The 17,052-nt window shown below is 39.3% G+C and overlaps 1 protein-coding gene across 1 annotated transcript; it reads right to left on the reverse strand.

The window, feature by feature from the left end:
• Nucleotides 1-714: 714 nt before the first annotated feature.
• Nucleotides 715-10,593, reverse strand: LOC308074418 (uncharacterized protein). Its single transcript, XM_080413859.1, has 6 exons — nt 10,447-10,593; nt 6,919-7,305; nt 5,888-6,025; nt 3,040-3,090; nt 2,453-2,518; nt 715-2,020 (listed from the first exon to the last, which is right to left on the reverse strand). The coding sequence occupies exons 1-6, from the start codon at nt 10,496-10,498 to the stop codon at nt 1,950-1,952; spliced, it is 765 nt and encodes a 254-aa protein (XP_080269985.1). The 5' UTR covers nt 10,499-10,593; the 3' UTR covers nt 715-1,949.
• Between the last annotated feature and the right edge of the window lie 6,459 nt (nt 10,594-17,052).

Consider the following 17,052-nt stretch of genomic DNA (forward strand, 5'->3'; position numbering starts at 1 on the left):
CCAAAAGGGGGTCCCTGGCACAAAATATTTTCAGATGGGGGGCCACTGACAAATACATATCATTTTGGTGGTCCTTGGCATGAAACTGTTTGAGAACCGCGCTGGTTTAGACAACGTTAGGAAGCAAGCCTAAATAAAATAAGCAACTACACCAGAAACAAGCCCAAAAATGTCGCAACCAATATTTACAAGCGACTTCATAGAAGAACAAGCCCAAAGTCGCTTATAATAAGCGGACTTGGCAACACTGGAGTGTGTGCGTTTACTCCGAAAGTATAACCCCTTTAGAGTAGAATTAACACTCTGGTTTTGACTGCGTCGAAAGAGAGGGGGAGAGAAAACAGCGAAAGAAAATAATTCATGGAGACGGCGAAGAAACGAGAGAGTTGGGGAAGAAAAGACAGAAAGTGAGAAAAGAGATGAAAGGAAGAGGGGGAGAGATAGAGAGAGATATATAGAGAGAGAGAGAGAGAGAGAGAGAGAGAGAGAGAGAGAGAGAGAGAGAGAGAGAGAGACGCGCCAGAAATAACACAAACAGGAAGTTGGTGTCAACGGCACAGGAAGCCGCACGGCTGCGAAAATCTCATACATTGTAACCACCTCCGACTCTCTCTCACTCCCAGTCTCTCTCTCTCTCTCTCTCTCTCTCTCTCTTTCTCTCTCTTCCGAATTTTTTCCAAACTTTCCCCTCACCTGCTCACACATCGGCAAATGTCTTTCTTCACTCTCTTTATTGCCAACATATCAAAGAATGTACAATATTAATAATAATACAAAATTGTCATTAATAACACAAATAATAGCATCCTGTTACAGTTTCTTTACAAAAGTTAAGTACAAAAAAAAATGCCCCGCAAAAACAGTCAAGTATAGTGTAAATGAGTCATGGGCAATGTCCGGTGAATGTTGCATCAGTACGGTAGTGGGTGTGTGGAATTTGTATGGGGATTTATGCCGCTCTTGGTATGAATTTTGTTATTTTCTGTGAAACACAGATTGACATTTCGTGTGACTTGAATTGACTTGCAGGTTCTTGTACACTTTGAAGTCATCTAAAGCAGAGGTTCTCAAAGTGGGGTCTGGGGACACGCAAGGGTCCTTGAGGGGGTTCTAGCGGTCGCCAGCGAAATGAGTTGAAAACATAGCATCAATATCAGTTTAACCGCTTTAAACCTATATATATATATTTGCTATTTTCAAAGAATTCTTGAGAAAATTTGAAAATGTTGGAATATTGTTGAAATATTTTAACAAATGTTGCGCCAAATATTTTCTGATGGGGCTCTGTGGACAAAACACATCTTACTTTGGGGGTCCTTGAAATGAAAATGTTTGAGAACCACTAATCTACACATTATTATTGCAACATATACAGTATGCAGCTGGTATACAAAAAAATATGAATTATTTTATAATTTACCATATCAGTACTTTGCTTGCATATTATATACTCTGTATATCTGAGTGTGCGCATGCTGCTTTTTTCATTAAAATTGTTAAACCATGTTTAATCTGGCAAAAATAATGAAAATAGCAGACACGTGACACTTGTAGAACGTGTCACGGATGCAGCACATTGTGAGCTTGGAGATCTTCTATTTTCACTATTAATAAAAGTGTGCTTTGAGATCATTTATTGGACGCAAAACGTTTGAAGACCACAGGTCTGATGATATCTGAGCAGCGATGTTTTGAGTTACAGATTTTTCACTATAGCACGTGTACACGTTCAAGATGCCACTGCTTGGTCAATGACTATCGTTTTACCATTACTGTTAATGTGTTAAAATAGTAAACAAATACAGAAAATAAAAAAGAAGGCTTAAGATTGGTTTTCAGGATTGGTCAGAACTACACATTATACATATACTCTGCAACATGGGATCTGTGAATTTCTTTGTGATAATGAGGCTGACGATGATGATAATGATGACGATGATGATGACGTGTCAGAAGTCGAAGTCGCTGTTCCTATTGGACGAGGGCTCTCTGCTGTTATTGACGGTCAGCCTCTCCAAAGCTGATTGGACGAAAGACAGGAGGAGGCGTGTCATTGTGCAGCACACAAACACTGACCTCCTGGTGTGTAATGAGTGTTTGTATGTGCGTGTGTGTGTCTGTGTGTTTCATGCGTGGGTGTGTGTTTGTGTGTTCGTACATGCGTGTGTGTGTGTGTGTGTGTGTGTGTGTGTGTGTGTGTGTGTGTGTGTGTGTGTGTGTGTGTGTGTGTGTGTGTGTGTGTGTGTGTGTGTGTGTGTGTGTGTGTGTCTGTTTCATGCTTGGGTGTGTGTTTGTGTGCTCGTACATGCGTGTGTGTTTGTTTGTTTGTTTGCGTGTGTCTGTCTGTTTCATGTGTGGGTGTGTGTTTGTGTGCTCGTACATGTGCGTGTGTTTGTTTGTTTGTTTGTTTGTTTGTTTGTGTGTGTGTATGTGTGCGCGTGCGTGTGTTTACCAGGGTAGGACAGTCTGTTGTCAGTGTCATTGTTTTGAACTGCAGTTTTCCCTCTGTGGTAAGATACTGAGTGAGAGAAAAACACACACACACACACACACACACACACACACACACACACACACACACACACACACACACACACACACACACACACACACACACACACACACACACACACACACACACACACACACACACACACACACACACACACATGTCATTGCTAGTTTACAACAACAGACACTCATCTGTTTCCTCGGCATAAAATGAAATAGTAAATATCGTTGCTGTCGGGCAGAAACCTCTTATCTCCATATTCTAACTTCTTGTGTTTCTTCTTAAATTAACGCCCTACTTGATCATACAACAGCGTCACACAAAAGCATCAAAAGTAGCAGAACTGCAAGCTCGAAACGTGGCGCGAAGCTTGTAGTTCTGCTACTTTTTATACTTTTGAATTTGAATCCTGAAAAGTAACAGTTTTGAACGTATGAGGTTTCCACCCGACAGAGACGATATCTTCGCTGAATAGAGCGATATTGTGTGCGTGTGTGTGTGTGTGTGTGTGTGTGTGTTGGACTCACCACTCTGGCTCTGTGTGGGTCCAATCCATCGACTGTTTCTGCGGTCAGACACTGTAGCAGAAACAACACAGACATCAGCCTGACACATCAACGATCACAATCTACTTTATTGTCACATCACAGGTAGAATAACAGTTTTTTTTTCACGTGGGCTCCATCTGCAGTTTTTGTGAAAAGGGAGAGGATAGAGGAAGAGGAAGAGCAAGGAGAAAGGCACAGTATAGAAACAGCTCTCATAAACAAAATACATATACTCATAATATATGTATAGCATACGGCAGAGGTCTTCAACAGGGGGTCCACGACCCCTGGGGGGTCCGCGGAGGTACTGCAGGGGGTCCGCGAAATTGTTGTTTGATTAAACAATTTTTTATTTTATTTTTTTTTTTTCAAAATTTCAAATTGTCTTTAAAACATAACATGAATCATAGCAAACAGATAAATGGAGGCACAATGCACAATAACATGGTATGTTTATACATATTTAGTAGAGATTTTTTTATTTTAGACGCCTACTGGGGCAGGTGCGTATAGGAGCAGGCAATGTAAAACACAATTGTATACATAAATATACAATATATGTGGTGGCCCCCCTACCCTACGAGGTAGGGGGTCCCTGCTCCATCTCCCCATCAGTTTGGGGGTCCCTGGTCTGAAAAGGTTGAAGACCCCTGGCATACGGTATGCAAGCTCAACTGCATGCGTTCAAATATATTATCATTTTATATTATATATAAAAAATAAATATTATTTTATTATCATTATTATTTTTTAAATATATTCTTAAATACATTTAGAGTAGCCATCGTTATGCCAATTCATTCCTCCCCACACGCGCACACACACACACACACACACACACACACACACACACACACACACACACACACACACACACACACACACACACACACACACACACACACACACACACACACACACACACACACACACACACCGTGTGTTGTCACTGCTGTTGTACCGCACTGGCTCACCTGCCAGCGAGGAGCCCCTGCCGGGAGGACGTAGCCCCCGCTGTCCCAATCCTCCCGCCCAACACTCCCTGCTGACAGGTGCCGCCCCAGCACCCCGGAAAGAGTATACGTCCAGACGGTGACAAATATCATGACGCTTTCGTGTCACGCTGTAGTACGATCAAGTAGGGCGTTAAAGGGATAGTTCACCACCCAAAATGAAAAAAAAGAAAAAAAAGACACTAATTTGATGACCGGCAGCGGTTCCGGTGGAAGACACAAAGAGTGTCCTTTGTGTCTCCTACCCGGAACCGCTGCCTACCAGTCCGTTGGTCATCAAAGTATTGGCTTAGGAATGCGACAAAAACAAAAAAATATCCATGAATTCAAGTCTCCATGGCGTGACTAATCGAAAAAAACATATTTTTTTGGGTCAACTATCCCTTTAATTTACGAGAAAAAAAACAACAGAAAAAGTGAAAACAGAGGTTTCTGCAACGAAATATAACTTGACTTCTGCAGGAAGCCGTTTGCGTGCCTCACTCCCGAGACGTGGGCTTCTGACCATCAGCACAGTTCTAAAGAAGAGGACAATCCTCTGTGACCTTCAGAAGGATGCCGCAACATCATTCTAAAGCATTGGTTCTCAAAGTGTGGTCCGGGGGACCCCCAGAGGTTCTTGGAGGGGATACCAGGGGGTCCACAGCAAAATTAGTTAGTAAAGCGTCACAATCATTTAAATCCCTTTATCCATATTTTATACTTTGGCTACTCGAAAATAGAGAGAGAGAAGTCTTTACCTGGATTAAAGACAACATCAGCAGAGATTCATTCCTTCCTTCGTTTAGAATCTTTAATCTGCCAAGTAATCTGAATCTGAATATGAGACACTGATTGGACCTCTACAGTAGAGTTCATGCATTATGGCTGCATGCATAATGTTTTTTCTTAAACAGCCTGATAACTGAACAAATTCCCCCAAGAAATGCAGAAAACCTTGCAAGTCTTGCAAGTAATTCCACACACCATTTGAAGGTAATTTTGCAGATATTATACTGTATTAAATTGATATCATAACTACTCCACTCTACATGTCGCCACATTTTTGGTGTCAAAAATGCTGAGAGTTGCGTTCTGCTGCTGCACTTGTGTGCCCATGCATATGTGTGTGTGATCTGTGCACCTTTGCAATGCATGCAGTAATGGGCCTGCAAACCTGCAAGTGTGCGTGCGTGTGTGTGTGTGTGTGTGTGTGTGCGTGTGCGTGTGCGTGCGTGTGCGTGTGTGTGTGTGTGTGTGTGTGTGTGTTGTATTGAGAAGTAGTAGACATTGTGAGTTTTCCGGGTCCTCACAAGAGACACGATTGAAAACAAATTGGGGTTACAAGTTAGGCTTACAATTAGGAAAAGATTCAGGTAGTGTTTAATGTTAGGATAGACATAGAGGTAAAGGTTAGGGGTTGAGGTTTTGAGTTATATCTGATTTATACTTAGTTACGTGCTGGTGTCATGCACCGATAGATAGCCTAAAGTTTTGATGTGCTCACAATTCTAGTAATGCAAACGCGCGCGCGCGCGTGTGTGTGTTTGTGTACTCCATTGGTTCTCGGGGTCCAGGGACCCCCAGGGGTTCTTTGGGGGGTTCCAGGGGGGTCGTTAGGTAGTTAATATAGCATTACTATCATTCTAACCACTTTATCCATTTATATGTTGGCTATTCAAAAGTAGCAGATATACATGTACATCTGCTATTTTGATCTTTTTAATCTTCTCTTCTGGGGGTCCCTGGCACAAAACATTTGCAGATGGAGGACGGCGGCCAAACACATCAATTTGGGGGTCCTTGACAAGTTAGAGAACCACTGTTGTACTCACTTCTCTTCTGGAAGGTCTTTAGCGTGGGTTTTCCAAATCGGACCACCAGTATCACAGCCACCAGAGTTAACAACAGACCCGTCATTGCCTTGTAGCCCCCCACCGCTTCACACTCCACCTTAGATTCCACTGGAGACACTAGAAACATGCACACGCACACGCACACACACACACACACACACACACACACACACACACACACACACACACACACACACGTCACATAAACGTAATCCGCAACGTTTATTTATCCCTTTGTAACTGTAACTCTGAGAGTGTACAAATGGAACCACACGTGTAAGGGTCCAACTCCATTTAGTTCCATTTGTACGCTCTCAGAGTTACATTATAGCTTCTATCCGTAAGTATCATATCGTCTCTGTCCAAAACTGTTACCCCTAATTGCTCCCGATGAGCAGGTTGGTGCCTTGCAGGGTTTCCTCTGCCATCGGTGTATGAATGTGTGTGTGAATGGGTGAACGTAATGCACATTCTACGTGAAGCGCTTTGGATAAAAGCGCTATATAATAAATGCACCATTTATCATTTACCATTTTACTTTTCAGGATTCAAATTCAAAAGTATAGCAAAGGTAGCAGATCTACAAGCTCAAAAGGCGGCGCAAGGCGAGCTTGTGGATCTGCTACTTTTGATGCTTTTGTGTGACAAGTAGGGCGTTAATTTACTAAAGAAACTCAAAAAGTCAGAATATGGAGATAAGACAGCAATGATATCCTACCCGGGATGCAAACCCAAGTCCCCCACGTGGTAGAGCACTTATATTAACATGCTCTACCATTCAGATTGGTTAAAATAATGTTTTATTCATTCAACTATTAGTATAAGTTTATCTCAGGATTCTACAGTGTACTTGCAGTAAACCAGTGGCGTTCAAAGTGGGGTCCGGGGACCCTCAGTATGTAGCATTACATTCTGTTTAACCACTGTAACCGGACATTATAAAATAAATCTAGAATATTTTTGAAATAGTTTAACAACACGAATCTTGTATGTGGGGCCGCAAAACCAACCTTTGCAGCGGAACGCCAGATTCTCGCGTCCGTCGGACGTTTCCTCAACGTCCAAGGATGGGTCGTCCCTGCAGTCCTTCCTCCCCTCACACACCCCTGACAAGAGCGTCTCAGCTGCCTGCTTCTGATCTGCCATGGTCATGTTGTGGTCGTAATAGTCATCAACGGTGCCATTTGAGGACAGGTGAGAGAGACGGACCTTCCCCGCGCAGGGGCTGCCCTTGTCCCAGTGGACTGTGAAGACCACCAGGCCAGGCTGTGGGGGCGCTGTGGTAGGGCCTGTCGTAGGACAGAGACGGGGGCTAGTGGTCCTGTTGGACTCCGTTGTGTTGGGAGAACTTGAAGCCACAGCAGACGGGGGTCTCATAGTGGGGTGCGATTCCGATTCTGAAGTACGGAGAGAGAGAGAGAGAGAGAGAGAGAGAGAGAGAGAGAGAGAGAGAGAGAGAGAGAGAGATAGAGAGAGAGAGAGAGAGAGAGAGAGAGAGAGAGAGAGAGAGAGAGAGAGAGAGAGAGAGAGACAGAGACAGAGAGAATATTTACATGAGGATTGACTGATAAGCTGATCATATTCACAACAATGTTTTGAATGTGTGCGACAATATTTATGTTGGATGCTGAAAAACAATGGCTCAGACTGTCAAACTCAGACAAGGGTCAAGTCTTAAATACAGCCGCCTGTTGATGTTCGGTATTAGTTATAGATAACAGATAGTATAGGAACATGACCATGGCCTGCTCTTTAAGTGTTACATGTGAGGATATTCGTAATCACACCGCTAACAATAACAATCCACATTGTGAGTGATTATTGTTGCATGCATAACAATATTTACTCCACGACAATGCACAATGTACAATGCACATGTCTCATTAATAAGATATTATTGTACTGTTAATATGACCACAGTGTTTTCCCAGTGGAAATAGTTTTCACAATACAGGTAGTGGGGGGTAATTCTATAGTCAAGTACAGTAAGTGAAAATTTGAGTAATTTTTTTTTTACTCCTATAATTACTAAGACGTGCTCTTGTAACATCATTGTAAGTTATCACTGAAAACCATTCACTCCCAAACATAGGGGAATATACCGTTTGTATCCCGTTGTGAGCTTGTTGATCTGCTGCTTTCTGAAAACGTATTTGTCCCACAAATGTGTCACATGACCAAAATAATGATTTTCAACATAAAAATGGTTTGAAAATCTGTGAAGGCTATATTATCTTAACAAAAGTAAAGTTTTTCGGTCACAAGTCAAGCAATTTTTTGGCAAGCGTCACGGACGTGCAATCCTTAAATTACATTTTTCAATTATAAATTCAGTTCTGGCTACAGTTGACCTATGTGGCTCTTTTCGTTGTTTTTAAAACAATCTCAAGTGGAGGCCGATAAGGACCCACAATGAAAAGCTGACCTGCCTTATATTCTTTCTATGTTGAATCTATATTTCACTGCAGATGAATCAACATTTTACTAGCTCAATGATTGCGTCCATCTGTGACGCAGTGTCTCTCAGCCCACACCATCTGAATAAAGACCAAATACACATGAATCCTAGCGTCCCTTTTCCGGGGCGAATATTCAGCAAAAATAGCCGATCTACAGATCTGCAAAGAGATTTTGGTGTGGAGGAAAATATTAGCCGACCTAGAACCCTGGTACCCCGGTCTAAGTAGTAAGAAAGTAATAGCCAGCACTCCGAAGTCCTTCCGGTACTTTTAATTCATAGATACACGGACAGCATACACGGACACGTTTCGGCGTCATGCCGTCCTCGGTGTGTATGGCAATGTAAACATTTGTGACAATTATATAGGGGGTACCTGGATGAAACACAGAAGTCGGTCTGTCATAAAATGGCTCGTTATATAGGCCTCATCAAAAATACATTACACATACAGTACGTCCCCATACCCATTTTGGACAGAGGACTCTGACACACTACATGTACATACACAAATACCAAAATACCAGTCGAAAGTAAATAAAAAAACAGTTAATGTAGGTACACTCCCTGGCCTTGATCCCGGTCTAAGTAAAGGGTTTTTTAAGAGACTGCCCTCTCCCCCTTAAAGCACAAAGAACTTTGCTGATGACTGTGATTTTATTGGAAGACGGTGAGGCCTATAAGGCCCAATTTATGCTTCAGAAAAACACAGCATTCGTGTCGAGTTCTATGTCACCAAGCATGAACCAAGCTTTAAGCTAGGTCGGAAACATATTTAACGTGTGTATGCAAAGATGAACGCATTGAGCTTTGCAAAGTCGGTTTCACATATTAAGTTGCAATAACAAATATGCCACCTGAAAGTCTTAACGCAAAACACAGTGGTTTCTATAGCAGGAAATGACAAGATGACGCTGTCTTCTGCACTAGCTTTCATGATATATAGCTGACAATACCTTCAAATTGAACTATATGTAACTTTATTACATCCACAGTGACAAGTAGGCTACTATGCACAAATGGGCCATGTGTGCAGCACAGGCCAAGCACTTTTACTTACGTAAAAAAAAAAGTTAACTTTTAATGACTAAAATGTCATTTTAACAAATCAGTATGGTAGAACAGTGGATTCTCAACCTTTTCTAGATCAAGGTCCACTTGAAAATCACCAAAGTGTTTGTGGCCCACCCATCTGACCACTTAACACGGCAGCCGATTGGCTGGAGAGTGCATTTTCAGAGCATGTATATTTGTGTCCCGGCTTGTATCAATGGAACTAACATTACGTTCCTATATCATCAGTATCACGATGAAAACTAGAAAAAAATACCATGATATATGTTACTTTTTACATATTTCTTTTGATATTCATGTTATATCATTATTAAAATCTTGGTGTTTTTCCAATTAGTTAGGGGTAGAGTTGATCCAATATAACTAGCACATCTGCAGTGGTTGGAGGGTGTCTCCCTACGCTTGCATTGAGACATTTACACACTGGTGTCAGGTAAGGACACCTTTTTAGGGTTAGTTAGTAGTACTGCCTGAAGCTCAATGCCTGAAGTCAAATATCTCCCCTGCCAACAGGGGATTCCCTCTCAGATGAGCGGTAGATGTTTGGTCTCAAACTGTCAAATCCGGGTTGGGACGGAAAAGTCATGGATGGCAGCTTTAAGTATGTTTGTCGCATGAAAAACTGATCATCGGCATCGCTATTTTTGTCAAAGCGAGACCGCGTGAAAGGATAAATTATTCAGAGAGTCCTGGGGCCTTAGTAGGCATGCGGGCCTATTTTCTTTGTAGAGATTTGGTGTAGAGAGGAAAAGGGAAGGGACCAATTATAGACCTCTCTGGGGGACTCTGGTCAGCGAAGTATAGCCTATACGGTATAAGTCCTATTTTATACTTTCAAAAGTTTTTGAAAATAGCAAAAATTGTTGATCACAGAAGATCTGCTATTTTCGCGATCTTTTAACATCTTAGATTTTTTTAAATTGTATTATATTTTAAAATGTTGCCTAAAATGATATGCCCATAGGGACGCCAGCTTTAAAGTGGTTACAAAAGGATCTTGACTCACCAACTGTCAGCAATAAGAGAGTCCAAATGGAGACAGCGAGCTTTACTTCCATCCTAAATGACAGCAAACAGAATGACAGAGAGACAGACAGACAGAGAGAGACAAAAAGACGTACAACACACAGCACGACGCCAACGACAGGAAAACTGACGAGAAAGGAAATGTGCAGGGGAGTAAAACTTTTGCTTTTGTCTCCTCTTTGCCCCATCTCCTCCCTCCCTCTCTCTCTCTCTCTCTCTCTCTTCCTCAATAGAGTGAATCACTCCAGCCCCGACCTACTGTCGCTGCTTTTGCAAAAGTGCAGATTTCCTCACTTCAAAGCGAGGTAGAGAGAGGAAGAAAAAAGGAGAAAAAAAATGTTAAATGACAAAAAGGAGAGGAAAGAGAGAGAAGTGGGAGTATGTGTTCAAGAGAAATAAAACATTCAAAGCGACACTAAATTGAAAAAAATACTAGCTTTTGGAATGCTTTTGTGCGTCATGATGGGATGGTGTTGAACAAGTCAGAATGATACACAGTGATGTCAATGATGAAATATCAATATGCAAAAATATTCAAAATAACACACACATTTTCAATGAAACGCCATATACAAGAAAGTGGATGAAATATCTTTAAATAATACACAATAAGTACAGAGAATGTGTTTTCATAGAAGAGCTGATTGGTGATTTTTCACTTGATATTTCAGAAATCATACTTCAGTCACGTATTAAAGGGTATTGCATAAATAAAAAAAAAATCTGTTATTTTTGGTAATATCTTTGACGGATATCATCTAATATGTTTTTTAAATTGTTAATATATTTGACAGATCTCTGCTCTGTGTCTAGAGACAATTTGTGATTCAGCACTATAATAAAATGTAATTGCATTCAATGCAATGTGGTTAGTTACTAAATGCTGGTCTATATAGAATGGAAACATATGTGATATTTCATTGTAAAAGAAAAAAGTGTTAAATAGCTCTATATTCAGATAACAATCATTGCCAATGTGTTTGTTCAGTAACAGGGGTCTCCACGTCTTTACAGCTCTTCAGTAAAAAGAAAACTTTTTGCACCTTGTAAATAAATAGATATATTTTTACCTCAACCTTCTTCTGTCAGTGTGAGCCTATACTGTTTTCTGTGGACTTAATGGTCTCAGTTTACATGGTTCGTAAAATGTGTCATATCAATATCCATAAAATATGACACTTTTTGCTAAGATAATTTATAGCATATATTTAGTTGTAACTGTAAAAGTAACTTTAATTTACTGGAAATAACCCATTTTATATCAAAATTATGTTACTCATACATCATCATTCATGTGAAATTATTGTTTTTGTACAGGTTTTCATTCTAACAAATCAGACTTGCATGCATCTCATAGAGATAAAGCTGACTTCACATCATAATTCTTAAACCAAGGTTATTAACAAAAATTAACAAACTAAAACTAGAGATGAAAGAACATGTTAGTTAAAGCTGCACTATGTAACTTTCCTCTTCTCCCCCGGATTTGAACCCGGTTTCGTGCGTTTTAGTCTTTGTCAATATTTAGCCTAAAATAAGCCTAATATTTTTCAAACCTTTAAAATAGTGAAAATAGCAGCTCACAGGTGTGACACATTGCTGAGCTTGTAGATCGTTTCAAAACTCACTGAATACGACCCCTGACAAATTCCTTTTATAAAAAAGTTAAAACTAACATAACTATAACTATTACAAATAATAAAAATCTAAAACTAAAAACTTAACTAAACTACCAAACCCACTTTAAATACTAATTCAAACTAAACAGAAATTGAAAACAAAATTAAGACAAAAACGAATGAAAAATTCTAAACTATAATAACCTTTAATTGATCACAATGTGGTTCACTCGTTTACTTATTACACTGAAGTCATAAAACACCTGCTTTCCAGTTATTATGCAGAGATACAGAGGATGTACCTCCAATGAGGTTATTTTAGCATTGATTGAAATGTGTGTATTTCATGTATCAGTTGTTCTCCAATTGGGGTCCGGAGACCCCCAGGGGTCCTTGAGGGGGTTCCAGAGGGTCCCCGGCTACATTGTTGATATTAGGAACCAAATGGATCCTTTCAGGTCTGTAACTCTGAGAGTGTACAAATGGAATCAAAATGTGTACACTTTCCAAGTTATAGGGTCCATGTGGTGTAATGCATACCAAACTGAGGGTCCTTCAAATTAAAACCTTGAGAACCACTGTTATATAATTTAGGAAATTAAAAAACGTTGCCCAATTTAGGAGATGACTGAGGTCATGCTGACATCATCAAACAGACATCATACTGATGTCATAGACTGGCCGAATGACGATTGTGACGATTTTATTGTTTGACGACTATGTCTTTGGTTTTGTGAATTGTCAAGAAGCATGTACCTTGTACTTATTCACTCAATAACAAAACAATTTAAAAAAAACGGAAGCCACAGGATCATTGAACCCTGTATTTTGTTTATAAACAATCACCCCCAAAGAAACAAAATAAGAAATACTTAGCTTTTCTTTTTCTTTTCTTTTGGGTGAGACATTATTTTAACCACATGGCAAAGAGTCCCCAGCAAAAATGTAGAAGCTCCTAACACATCACAACGCATTGTGAGCTTGTATATCGAAGTTTGCCGAAGAGGTTTGGTGCAGAGGGAAAAAAGCAAGCAGACCTATTAGAGCCCATGGGGGACTCTTTTTAATGAAGTATATAAGGTTTAAGTGGTTAAGATAAAGCTGAACATAAAAGAGTAAAGACCATCAATATGAAAACCTTTTAAAAGTTTACAAATAAAAAGCAAGGAATATCACATCAGTTGAAATGCCACATAAACTGCTTACTGGTTTGGTAAAATAATATGAACATAAAGGTTCACTGTATTTTCAAAACTACAAAACCTTTTCTTAATGGTATTTATATCATTATCATTTAACTTAAAGAATTGACAAAATGCAGAGAAATGACTTAAACACATAAGGCAAAGCAAACCTTTATATGTACATCAACATCATCATCATCATCATAATCATCACCCACATCATTAGGTAACTACATGGTTTTAAAATGGTTTTCCATCTGTTGCACGGTAAAATCCTGAGTGTTACTGTACGGGACACTCAAGTGAATCAATTCAATTCAAATTGAATCAATTCAATTCAATTCGATGTGGTTAGTTACTAACTGGTCTATATAGAATGGAAACGTAACTAAAGGTGCAGTATGTGAAAAACAAAAGTGTTACATATAGCTCTATATTCAGATAATAATCATTGCTAGTGTGTTTGTTCAGTAACAGGAGTCACCACGTCTCTCCAGCTCTTTAGTAAACAGAAAATGCATTTTCAGGACGGAGTACCAATTGTATTCATTTAGGAGAGAGATCTCATAGAGCAGTCTTTCCCAAACAAGTTCCTTAAAAAATATATATATATATATAATTATAAAATCAAAGAAATTTGTTCATGCTTGTAGATTACTCTTTTTTTCCACTAGTTTGGGTCCCGGAGAGACATCAAATTTCTCCCTTGGGTCTTGAGCTAAAAGGTTTGGGAACCCCTTTCATACAGGATACAGGATACTGTATACCAGGGAAATTGGAAGTGATGACAAAATTGGAACAGGAACACTATAAAATTTAAGCTGATAAATGGGTACTCTCTCCTGATTAGATTAAATTGGCAATCCACCTGAACATGTATTTTCTTTTTAGTGAAGAGCTGAAGAGACAGGGAGACCCCTGTTACAGGACAAACAAACTTTCTCTCACACACACACACACACACACACACACATAACAAAATGTGTTTTGTTTTAACAGTCAAATGTATAAGGTATTACAGAGAGACATAGCCTACAACTCTGCCTTGGTTCAGTGAAGACACAACAAAGCTACCCCACAAACCCCACAACACACACACACACACACACACACACACACACACGTGGGTGGTGATGATGATGGTGATGATGATGCACATATTAAGGTTTGCTTTACTTTCTGGGTTTTCGATTGATCAATATCATTAAGGAATGGTATTGATCAATCCCTTGAAAATAGAGTAAACCTTTCTGATCGTATTATTTTACCAGACCTGTAAGCAGTTTATGTGGCATTTCATCTGATTTGATATATAGGTTTTCCATATGGTTGGTCTCTGTTCTTTTAGATTACTGTATGTTCAGCAGTTTTTATCGTAACCACTTAAACCCTATATACTTAATTGAATAGGGTCCCCCAAGGCTCTATCCTAGGTCTGCTCCTTTTCCTCCCCTCTACACCAAATCTGTTGGCAAAAAAAAATTGATATACAAGCTAAGCTCACAATGTGTTGCAACGCTGGGAGCCTCTACATTGGCTATTTCTGCCGACTGTTTGCCCCAGAATAGGGACGCTATTCATGTGGTTTGAATTATTTCTCACCCAAAATAAAAGAAAGAAAAAGAAAAGTATTTTCTTTTGGTTTATTTTGTTTGTTTGTGGATCTCGGATGTCACTCGGCCAGTCTGACATCAGTATTTTAATTCATTTCACAGTGATGTCTGAGTAACATAATTATGATATAAAACGACCCAAATGAGTTACTTTTACAGTTAGCAGAACAAAACCTAATGCTATAATTTATTATAGCAAAAGGTGTCATATTTTATGGATATTGATATTACACATTTTTACAAGCCATGTAAACTGAGAGCATAATGTCCACACAAACAGCTCACACACTGACAGAAGATGGTTGAGGCTCTTGGAATGCAAAAATGTATATATTTATTTACAAGCTGCAAAAAATGACAGTGAAAATGTGAAAAGGGGAGCGTCTGAATAAATAGATATATCTTTGCATCTTCTGTCTTTTACACTGACTTCTGTTCTGTGGCCTTTATTGCTAGCCTCTCGCACCTGGCTCTATAAATTTGGAAACTCTTTTTTAGAGTGCATTAAATATACCAGAAATTAAATTTTACGGAATCAAATAATCCACCCAGTGAAAATAACAGCTCACAACACATGTGTATTTTTTAAATTCTTTGAAGATACGTTCCTAAAATAGGGACACCAGACCAGATTGAAAGTAGTATAATTAACGCCTGCAGAAGAAGTCGGTAATTCACTTGTTCTAACGTGAAACTAACATGGTCCAGGTTCCAAGTGTCCCTGCATGGAGAAGTCTTTTGATTTCACTCACTGTATGACTGTGTGTTTTACTCATCTGTTTGTTCACAGACGACACCGTGCTCTCCGTTCTCCACACACTCTCGTTTTGTGTCATCTGTCGCCTCTGGGTTACGGGGCCGTAGATACAGTATGTAAAAGAAGCACAAAAAAATCCCCAGAAGGATTTTACCACCACCACCTCCTCCTCTTCATCACTTCTCTCCATCGTTTCATGAGGACTGAATGATAATAATAAAAAAGAGAAGAATCCTGTTGATTTCATCTTTGAATTCAAATCTGACATGAATTCACCATTTTGAAAATCTACAGATTAGCAGCAGTCATATTATTAATTTCTCCTGCAAATAAAAGTAAGTCTTCTTTGGCTCTACAACTCATGGCAGTGTTCTAAATGTTCTGTTCCTCTTTTTTGAAATTCATATGAGCTAGTTTTAATTTATTTATTTTGTTAACGACTGCTCAGTGTACCAAAATATAGCATTTGATAAACTAGCAATTTGTGAAATGATAGTTAACATTCTGAGGATAAACATCTGATTGGAATTAATTAATGCCAATAAAATATATTTTTCATTTACAGTATTCAAAGACAACATAGTATAATCCAAACTATATACATATTACATATAAACCTATTAAGCACCAAATAGTAATATCCTTTATAAACTAAATCTTTATCATAAAAAAACATTTGAAATAGATTATTTGAATAAGTAAATATAAAATATGTCAAATGAGTATGTAGTTATGACTTTCCTAGATATTTTTTTGCCATTGGCCTTTGAAGCATATGCATCGACCAAAAGAAATAGTAACCTAATGAACTCGCTACGCTGTGGTACTCACAAGGAATCGGACCAAAATGCCAGGGCTGAATTTTGGTCCCAGCCCGCCCCTGTTTATCGCCACTCTCTCCAGTAGTACCCCATTACTCAAAAAGCCCATAATAGTCACATATGTGATAAATAAGGGATAGTAACTATTATTATTTGTTGTAACTTTGTTTTTATTTAGCATTTAGTAATGCTTCTATCAACTTACTACAGCTGTACTGCTAAACAAAACTTCACATTCCTGAGTATGCCTTTCAGAGTATTGCTGTAACCTTGGCTTAAAAATATACAAAAATGAACACTAGAATTATAGTTAATAAGGCTTCTATTAAAATAAACGAGCGTGCTCTACTGGTGGACTGTTGAAATTAAAATGGTTCATGGAAAGTTGCATGTTTGGAACAGCTGAAGGCAATAGTTCACCATTTCGGATGTTTAGATTACTTTGTTTTTCTTTGCGTTTCTTTTGTTTGTTTTTGGCCTGGGGCCGCATTGAGTGACGGTGCGGGCCGCATGCGGCCCGCGGGCCGCCAGTTGCCCATCCCTGATATACTGTATAGTCTATCTATCCACCGCACTATTTAACAAGGTCACA

Source organism: Gymnoscopelus braueri (assembly GCF_963280865.1).
Source record: "Gymnoscopelus braueri genome assembly, chromosome: 2".
Classification (NCBI taxonomy): Eukaryota; Metazoa; Chordata; class Actinopteri; order Myctophiformes; family Myctophidae; genus Gymnoscopelus; species Gymnoscopelus braueri.

Coding starts and splice junctions, on each gene's coding strand:
- LOC308074418 (XM_080413859.1), bottom strand. CDS start 10,498: ATGGAAGTAAAGCTCGCTGTCTCCATTTGGACTCTCTTATTGCTGACA. Junction 3,091..5,887: donor AAAGACCTTCCAGAAGAGAA/GTGAGTACAACA, acceptor TTTCTGCTACAG/TGTCTGACCGCAGAAACAGT. Junction 2,519..3,039: donor ACCCACACAGAGCCAGAGTG/GTGAGTCCAACA, acceptor TCTCTCACTCAG/TATCTTACCACAGAGGGAAA.